This window comes from Manacus candei, unplaced genomic scaffold, assembly GCF_025592945.1.
Source record: "Manacus candei isolate 608988 ecotype Guabito, Panama unplaced genomic scaffold, ASM2559294v1 h1tg000005l, whole genome shotgun sequence".
In the NCBI taxonomy this organism is placed as follows: domain Eukaryota; kingdom Metazoa; phylum Chordata; class Aves; order Passeriformes; family Pipridae; genus Manacus; species Manacus candei.
Window position 1 is genome coordinate 2,311,414 of NW_026138053.1, and position 9,221 is coordinate 2,320,634.

The window sequence follows — 9,221 nt, forward strand, 5'->3', positions numbered from 1 at the left end:
AGCGGCGGGAGGGTGGCGGCGGTAGAGAGGGTTGGGGCAGGTAGGGTAAGGTGGTGGTGCTGGGATCTGCTTCCCGTCCAGGTAGGTCGAGCTCCGTCCCTCCCTGCCCCGGGGGACTCCCTCCGGGCTCCCCTGGAGGGGAGCTGGGCCCCGTTCGCGGGAGGGCACCGGCGGTGCCAGCGTGGGGGCTTCCCTCGGTAACTTCTCTACTCTCCTTAGGTGCAAAGATGGGGTGCTTTACCTTTATCAAGGTTATGATGATCCTCTTCAACCTGGCCATCTTTGTAAGTGCACGCCGGGGGCTGGGGTCTGCGGGAGCCGGGTCGGGGGGATGCCCTGAGCCGGGTGTGGGGTGGGTTCAGCCCGTCTGGCTTGTCTCTCCTGCCCCTCCATGTTCCTTTCCGTGGGCGATGGAGCAGAGGGTGTAGAGAGGTGACTGTAGGTGGGATTTGTGACCATGGGACCCCGCTGGGGTGTGAGGTCTGGTCTCTGGCCCCAAACTGAGGGATAAAGCCCTGAGCTTGGGCGGGTTTTACTCCAACAAGGGCTGTGCCGGGCTCTGGGGACAGTGGCTGTTGCATCAGCTGCTCCTGTCCCTCGCTGTGCTGAAGCTCTGTGTCTCAGAACAGGGGGGTTTGCCAGGTCCCTGCCTGGGGGGGCCCATATCTGTGGAGGAGCAGCCCGTGTGTGTTACTGTGGTCTGGGGTGTTGGGGTTCTTGGGTGTTGGGGTTCTTGGACATTGGGTACTTCCAGAGCACACACTCTGCTCCCACCCAGGGCAGAGAGTAGTGGAGCTCCCGAGAGCCCTGGCTCTGCAGGAGCAGTGGAGCCACCTGGAAGGGGGTGTGGTAGGATACAGCCTTGGGAAAGGGGGTGCAGAGCCTCCAGGCTTGCCCTGGTGAAACACTGCCTCCTTAAAGCTCCTGCTAGGATCTGGGGGTGGTGGGGAAGGTCAAATGGGCAGAGGTCAGGGCTGGGACAGATGGGAGGCAGCCAGGAGCTGACCTTTGCCCAGGAGTCTGTGAGTGTCTGGGGTGGGGGGGGCTGCTCAGCTGCTCCTCCAGGTGGGTGGGCACCTGCCCTGGATGGAGGAGCTTGTGGCAGGGTGGTGGTGGTGTCTGCACTGGCCGTGTGGGCCCCTCTGGGGTCACGTGCCATGGGCTGGTGGCATTGCTGGCTTGGCTACCCTGTGTGGGGCGTTCTGCCCCACTGCCAGCACTGAAACCACTTGGGGTGGGGAAGGGGCAGCTGTGACACCACACAGAGGCTGTGCTGGTGGAGGGGTGTGTTACATCTGGCCACCCCCAGTGTGCAGTGGCAATGCCCTGAGGTGCCCCACAGTACCAGGAAGTCTTGCTTTGGTATGGTGAAAAATGGCAGAGGGAAGAAATACCTGTGCCCAAAATACCTTCCCCAAACAGCAGATCTCTTGCCTACCTGGAAGCTGACATTGCCTTTCTCCTCCCAGCTCAGTGGCGGGACCCTCCTAGGAGTTGGCATCTGGGTCAAAGTGGATGGACAGTCATTTGTGAATATATTTGGGGCGCTCTCCTCCAGCGTCCTGCAGATTGTGAATGTGAGCTATGTTCTCATCGTCATTGGTGCCATCCTCCTGATCATCGGCTTCCTCGGGTGCTGTGGTGCCCAGAAGGAGAGCAAGTGTCTCCTGATGGTGGTATGGACCTGACTTACCTTCTTGTTTAGCCTCATTTGAGCTGGGTCTGTGGTGGGGGAGATCTGATGGACAGATTTCGCTGTGGATATGAGCTCTGTGGATGTTTCCATGTGTGGCAGTCTGGGTGGATTTTGGAAAGGCAGTGCTGGACTCGAAGTCTGCCTAGGGAAAGAGTGAGAGGAGGCAGGAGTTGGTGCTGAGCAGTAGTCAGTCCTGAGCAGGAATGTGTCCAGAGAGCTCAGCCCCATGCAGAGGGAGGGCTGGAGAACCCCAAGGTTGTGCTGCTTCTGCCTTGGAGCAAAGCTGAAGGCAATGAGGCAGGAGGGCTTAAGCCCCAAGATCCTGTGGCCCTGGGGAAAGAGATGTGTTCCTGGGGCCCTTGAGGAATTCTGGCTGTCAGTTTGACCTCCCTCCCCTTGCTGTATCCTAGTTCTTCTCAGTGGTGCTCATCATCTTCATCGCTGAAGTTGCTGTTGCTGTGGTGGCTCTGGTCTACACAACTCTTGTGAGTGGCATACCTGAGTCTCGGGTTGGGCCGATCTGGGACATGTCCTACCCCTTGGGAAAACAGGAGATATGGGCTGGCAGTGCTGCCCATGGATGGGGAAGCTGAGGGGTGGACACTGCTGCAGGAGGAAGGGATGTTGGTTACTGCTGGCACCCACTACAGGGGCAGGCTGGGGTAGCCTGGCTGGGCTGAGGGTGGTGGGAACAGGGATTCCTGTCTACCATAAATCTCTTTTTTTTTTTTTTTTAAGGCAAGTTTTGCCCACTTCTTTCTCTCATACTCCTCAGTCCATTACCAGCTTAGGCTTGACTCCTCTCCATCTCTGAGAGTAGGAGCTATATGGGAGAGGAAGTTGCTAATGCCTTATGTTGAGCAAACTCAACCCTTTATTAAGCAGCTGAGAAACCACCTGGAGAGAAAGGTGCCTGCCTCATTAGGCACTAGAGAAGTGAACCGTGGGTCAAACGTCATTCCTGGCTCCCTCACTTAACACTGCTTATCAGATGACTCACTGGTCGTAAAAGACCTTGGTGCCATAAGGCACTGGTTAATGGGGAAAGGGCCAAGCTCCCTGTGGGTCAAAGGGACGTGGTGTGATGTACTTCTGGCCATGATGGGTCTTGCTGGTCTCCTCCCCATAGGCTGAGACCAGTATGGGGGTGCTTGGCTCTGTGGTGCTCCCCAGGACCTTCTCTGATGGTGTTTTTCTGCCTCTTCTTCCAGGCAGAGTCGCTGCTGACGGCCGTGGTGACCCCTGTCCTGAAGGAGCAGTACGGGAAGGATCCGACTATCACGCAGATCTGGAATACCACCATGACACAGGTGTGCTGAGCCTTGGGACCCTCACCTGTGGGTCAGAATCCTCCCAACACAAGCTCGGTGGTGCACACCTGGGTGGGCCAGTGGGATGGGAATGGGAACACCATCACAATCCTGGATGTGCTGAGCTGTCCCCACCTCATCAGCTTCCCTGGTGCCTGGGAACCACCTGCTTGAGATCTAGTGGTCCCATGCCTGGGGTGAGAGATGTATGTGGTGGTGTGTAGGGTAAAATCCAGGTCTTGAGATGACTGTTGAGCACCCTGCCGGAGCTGGGTTGAGATGGGTGACACCCTTCGTGACGCAGCGGGGTCCAGATTGCATCGGAGCCTGGAGGGAGACATGAAGGATGCTCTCCCCATCCCTTCCTCTCTCTCCCCCTCTTAGGTCCATTGCTGTGGCCTGAATAACTACACAGACTTCAATAACTCCTTCTATTATGAGAAAAATGGGTTCTACCCCCCCCAGTGTTGTGGCTCGCCTGGGTCCTGCAACGCCACACTGGCTGCACAAAGAAATGTCACGGTACGGACACGCTGGTGGCTCTTGCCCTCTGGCAGAGCCTGTTTTGGGATGTGCCTGGGCATAGGGATGGAGATGTGTCCTGTAGCTCCAGGCCCAGCTCTGGACATGGCGGTCCCATGGGCTTTAACTCCTGGGGGATGCTGTGGTGGCCCTTGCTTGTCCCTGATAGAGGCCAGCAAAGCTATTACTGTTGCTCTGGTCCTAAAGGGAGCAGAGTGGGATGCCTGATGCTGGGCATGAACCCAGCACGAGATGGGATGGGCACAGGCACCTCTGCCTTTTTGGGTGCTTTCCCTTCTTCTGCTCACCCTTTGTCCTAATATGTCCACTGAGAAGTGGCTGAGTTTGCCCCCTGGAGCCCCCAGATCTTCTCCAAGGCTGTGTTCTCTGGGTGGGAGAAGAGTACCTCCCTTTCTGGGGATGCTGTGCCCTGGCAGTTGGGGCATTGCCCCCTCTTGGTCATCCTCACCTGTGTGGTTGCCTCCTGTAGGGTTGTTTCGACCAGATCCTGGAAGAAATCAGGACTAATGCGGGAGTGGCGGGTGGCGTGGCAGCCGGCATCGGTGCCTTGGAGGTGAGTGCCTGAGCACTGCTGTGCTCCCTCTTCCTTGTACCTGGAGGTGAGTGGTGGGGCTGGGACCAGCCTCGATGGCCAAGGGGGCTGGGGCAGCCCCATGGAGCACCCTCTGCTCCAGGCCACTGAGCCCTCTTCCCTGGGCACATTCAGCTCTTCCTCCTTGGTGCACTGGGGACGGTGGGCTGTGACTCAAACCCATGTTGGGAAGGGGGAGGGAGGATGCACATTTAGAGGGGCTGACTTGCATCTTGCCACCCCCAGATTGCAGCCATGGCGGTTTCCATGTACCTGTACTGTCGGCTGGATCAGAAATGATCCCACGAGGCGGGAAGATGATGTGCCCCCCACCCCTGCTGGTGCCGTGCTCCCGGGGGGGACCCCATCCCTCCCTGGGTCTGATGCTGTCCTAGGCACTGTGATTTATAGCTGTACTTTGATCTACTGAGCTGGGATCTGTAGAGTTTGTGTATATTTTTGTACCGATATGGCACACTGAGTCTGTACACAGTGATTTGGGGTGGTTTTTGAAGGGGGTGGGGTGGGGTGGAAGAAGCTGTTCGGTCTGTTTAGCTGATGTCAGCAGGAGATAAAGCAGCACCAGGGCTGTTCAGGGCTGCTGATCTGGCAGTGGCACAGCAATGCCTTGATAAACTCTTGCAGGTGGGTGCTGTACCTCTCCCATGCTGTCCCCAGTATGCACTTAAGTGGGAGCTGGCAGGGCAGGGAGCTGGCCTGCCTCCCTGCTTCCCTCTATGAGGTAACTACCACCCTCTGGGTGGTAACTACACCTCACAGGGGGATGTATCTACTCCTGCACCCTTTTTGTGCCAGCACTGACCCTGTTGCTGTGTTGTCCCCTGAAAGAGGAGCTGGCTGGTCTCTGCCCCTGCCCTGGCATGAAGACAGCCCTGGTGGTCCCTGGCCCTACAGGTGCTGGGCCTGCCCCCTGTGTGCCTTCTGTCATCTCATGGGTGAGCCCCTCTCCATGCTGCAAAGAAATGCAAATAAATTTTTCATCTTGGATTAAAAAAGTTATTTTCTGGAGTTGATCTTGGTGCTGCCTCTGTTCGGGAGGGTACAGAGCTGGGAGCTGCCTTGAGTCCCCCCCCACCACCATTTCCTTCCAAGTCCTTGCAGGTAGCACAGCCCTGCCCTCAGGCTGCCTGCCCTCCTTGCCTGCAGCTCCTTCTCTGCTCAGGTGCTTGGAAACAAGCAGCCCAGTGTTTGCACAACAGATGGGCAGTGGTGGGGGCCACCACCAGCACTACACCCACCCTCCCTCTGCAACAGCCGCTGCTTGCTCAGAGCAGCCGTTCATGGACTGAGCAACAGCTTGGCTTGAAAGGCAGGGCTGGCTGGGGTGTTCCTGTGTCCCCATCAGCCCCAAGAACCTGAAATGGGGTGGTGAGGAGGGATGGATCCTGCCAGCCCCCTCTCTGAGCATCTCCATCCCCGGCATTGTCCCACACTGCCTGTGTGGGGGGGGCTGCTGTCCCTCTGTGTGGGGTGGGGGGGTGGGGGTCATGCGTGGGCTGGGGGATTTCCAGCCACCCTCTTTCCCCAGCATTGCTCCTTCTCTGCCCTTGAGGATCTGCTTGCCCTGCATCAGTTGCCCCATTTCAGAAGTGAGGCCAGGGTGGGTGGTTTGGGGGGGGTGGGTGTTCCCAAGGGCTGCTTCACCCTGTTTTTGACATGAGGCTTCCTGGTTGTGGGGCAGAGCACAGGGACTGGGGGAGGGTGGTGCTGAAGGACAGGGTGATTAGCAGTGTGCAAACAGCCTCCCCCTGCACTGCCTTGCTCTATGCCTGCCATGGCACCCCCTTATCAGCTCCTGCACTGGGTACAGGGCTGCACCAAGGCACTGCCATGGCCCATTGGGGTCTGGCATCTCCCTGGCACCGTCCAGCACGCTGGTGGCAGTGGGATGGGCACAGGCACCTGCTTCCCCACCCTGAGTGACTCAGCCCTGGGGACATGGGTTTTAGCCCTGCCCCACAGCAAGGTGTGGGGGAAAGCTGCCAGAAAATAGCCTTATCCTTCCTGGACAGGTGAATGACCCAATTCCACCATAAACTGTTGTCACCTCGTGGGTGATGTCAGGGCTTTTATGCCTCTTTTCCCTCTCAACGGACGTAGGAGCTGCCTGGAGCCTGGCACTGCCCAAGGCCCTTCCCGGAGGTGTGGTGCCCAGGAGCTGGTTGGTACAGAACCAGGCACCTCTGGGCACACCTGGCCATGTCCTCCTCTGCTCCCTCTTAGTGGGGCTGCCTTGCAAAGCTGGCTCCTGGCACACACCCTCCCACCATCACCCCCGTGGGGTGGAGCAGTTTTGGGGGTGATGTCTGACCAGCTGATGGCTTTTGTCTTCCAACCTCCTCCTGGCCCTGGGGTTTCGGTGGGGCAGGACAGGCTGTTTCTGTGGCACTGAGTTTTGTCAATAACCCTGCAACCACTGGCTTTGTTCCTTCCCTCCACCTGCTGGGAAAACTCGAAGGACCAGTTTCTCCTCCCGGATATGATTCCTCCCAGTTGCCCTTCGTGGCTCTTGGCTGCCCTGGCAGCTGAAAGCGCAGCAGTGGAGGGTAAGCCAGACTGGCACAGCCTCCCCTGTGCCCCCCCTCTGCCCCTGCTCTCTGCTTCCCACTGCCCAAGCACCATTGGAGCTTTTGGGCTCTCCAGAGGAGATCCCATCCCATCACCAGCTTCAGGACACATCCCAGTCCACCAACCCATGTGGGTGCCACCAGGCATCTCTGCACCCTGTACCCTGCACCCCTTAGACTTGTCTGGTTCTCCCTGACTGGCGCCCCGAGGTGCCTGGCAGCACCCCAGAAGCTGACAGTTGTGCCATGGAAGCACGAGTTCCAAAGGTCCTCAAGGACACCTGGTAGCAAACATGAACTTCCTTATTGCCTCTTGGAAGATGTCAGGAGATGCCCGAACAGCTGGTGTACCTGGGTGTGTGCCAGAGTGGGGGCTCTTCTTTTCCACCTGCAACAGAGGGTGAGAGAGGGCAGGAGGGTAAAGTCCCCCTGCAGGGATGTTGGGCAAGCAGTCAGTGCCCTGTGCCTGCCAAAGCCTGGTTACTGCTGTTCCCAGCCATGCACCAGCTGGTGCTCCCTGGTCCTTAGGTTGTCCCCCCTGGCCATATGGGGAAGGCAGAAGAGCTGCCTTTCACACCCCAGAAGCCCCATGGGGTGCCTGCGCACCCGTTGCCCTGCCATGTTGGGTGCCACACATGGGCCAAAGTCCCAGGAGATTTGTAGGGTGAATTCTCCACTGGCATGTGCCAAACCCTGAGTGGCACAGGGATCTGTGCTGGCGGGGGATAGGCAGTGCTCAGCACTCAGTGATTCAGGAAAGGAGCCATCCCCTCCTTCCTGGGAATTAGCGTTGATGGGGACAGGTACGTGAGAGGAAGGAGGAATTGCACCTCTCTGTGTTTGTGTTGATAAAAGAAGTAAATTAAGAAGCAAAAGCAAACTTATCTGGCACCAGCTACCCAAGGAGTGCCCTCTGTGGGGAATTTCCCCTGCCTGCATAACAGCCTGGCCAGGATGTTCCCGGATTAGGGAGGAGAGGACATCCTCGAAGGGCACGGACTGGCCCAGGGGAAGAAGTGACGCAATGCATACTTTTCCTGGCATAGCCTTACTCCCTGGGTCCCCTTCTCCTCTTCTTCCTCCATGCCTCAGAGATAAACCATCCCAGGTGCTGACCCAACCCCAAGTGTGCTTTCTAGGCAGCTCCCTGCCCTGATTATTTGTGAGGGTATCAGAGGAGGCGATGGAAGGGCTGTTCAAAAGGCAGCAGGCAGGAGCTGACATCGAACCTGGGGTGTTAATCATTAATTCTGTGCTGGGCAGGACATGGGACAATAACCATCATGGGACAATAACCATCACGGCAACAACTCTGGGTACCCAGTTGAAGATTAATTCACTGCCAGCCTTGGGCGTGGGCACAGGAGGTGGCAGTCCTGTGTCAGGAGGCACAGCAGGGAACAGGGACAGGGATGGGCTGGGTGCAGCAGAAGGACCACCCCCACTCAGCTGGGATCAAGGGGAGAAGCCAAGGAGAGCCCCTTCCTGGGAGCAGTTTGGGCACCTTGGCATTGCAGGACTTTTTATGAAGCAGAGGGTGCTGAAAATTTAGGATCAGTTCCCTGAGCTGGGATGCAAGTGGCTTGGGCATAGCATCATTGACTCCCTCCCACACAGGGAAGGGGATAGGGTCAGCACACCCAGCATCCCTCTAGTGCTGAGATCTCTCCATTCTAGAGATCCTCTGGATCTGTTATCCTGGAAGAGTGGCTGGAGGGTGTTTCCTTCTGTCTGTGGGGCACAGAGGGACTGATGTGCCATGGGAAGAGTCAGCCTGGAGCTTGTCTCCCACCTACCAGCCCATCATTGGAACACAGGGATTCCCTGCTCCCACAGCAGAGAGATGTCTGGCAAAAAAACATAATGCATAAAAATAAACACCACCAGAAATTATGCAAAACTCCCCACCCCCCACAAGCTCTGGAAAGGTCAAGTTTCATGCCAAAGCTATTTTGCTTTTGTTTAATTATCAGCCAGCTCCTGGGAGGTGGAGCAGCCCAGACAGGTTCTCCTTTGTAGGGCTGCACAAAGCCAGGGAGGCCGGGCTGGGGGGGCTGCAGGGGGCTGGGTGAGACCTGGGAACCACAGCTCGGGCAGCACGAGCTAAAGCTCAGGGGGCTGAGCTCTGGGAACCAGGGGTCAGGCTTCCCAGAGAGGGCAGGTGACAGGCCAGTCCCACAGACAGCTCCTGGCCAGCCGGGCACGCTCCAGCACCAGCAGGCTGTGCTAGGAAGGAAGGGAGACCCCAAAAAGAGGACATAATGGGGAGCGACCCGGCTCATCTAACAAGCTCTCAGGGACCGAGTCCCCTGGGCAATGAGCCTTGGCATCACCATCACCTGGGGGCGATGAGCTGAGGCTCTCCATCAGCCTGGCACAGGCACTCCCCCTTCAAAGGGGTTAACCTGTTTCTAGCACCGAGACTCCAGTTCAGGAGGGGAGGCCCCTATGAACACAGCAGTTTGCACACACTGGCTCCTCGAGGTGGGCAAGATATGGTGGGTGTCAGACCC

At 57.7% G+C, this 9,221-nt stretch overlaps 1 protein-coding gene across 1 annotated transcript; it reads left to right on the plus strand.

The window, feature by feature from the left end:
* On the plus strand, positions 1-5,136 carry TSPAN1 (tetraspanin 1). The gene is made up of 8 exons (XM_051796095.1): positions 1-81; positions 220-284; positions 1,470-1,676; positions 2,107-2,181; positions 2,908-3,006; positions 3,391-3,528; positions 4,019-4,102; positions 4,367-5,136. The coding sequence occupies exons 2-8, from the start codon at positions 228-230 to the stop codon at positions 4,418-4,420; spliced, it is 714 nt and encodes a 237-aa protein (XP_051652055.1). The 5' UTR covers positions 1-81; positions 220-227; the 3' UTR covers positions 4,421-5,136.
* Positions 5,137-9,221: the final 4,085 nt, after the last annotated feature.

Excerpts from the sequence above, each read along its gene's own strand:
- TSPAN1 (XM_051796095.1), top strand. The coding sequence starts at position 228 with ATGGGGTGCTTTACCTTTATCAAGGTTATGATGATCCTCTTCAACCTG. Across the intron at positions 285-1,469 it reads TCTTCAACCTGGCCATCTTT|CTCAGTGGCGGGACCCTCCT; the intron begins GTAAGTGCACGC and ends TTCTCCTCCCAG. Across the intron at positions 3,529-4,018 it reads CTGCACAAAGAAATGTCACG|GGTTGTTTCGACCAGATCCT; the intron begins GTACGGACACGC and ends TGCCTCCTGTAG.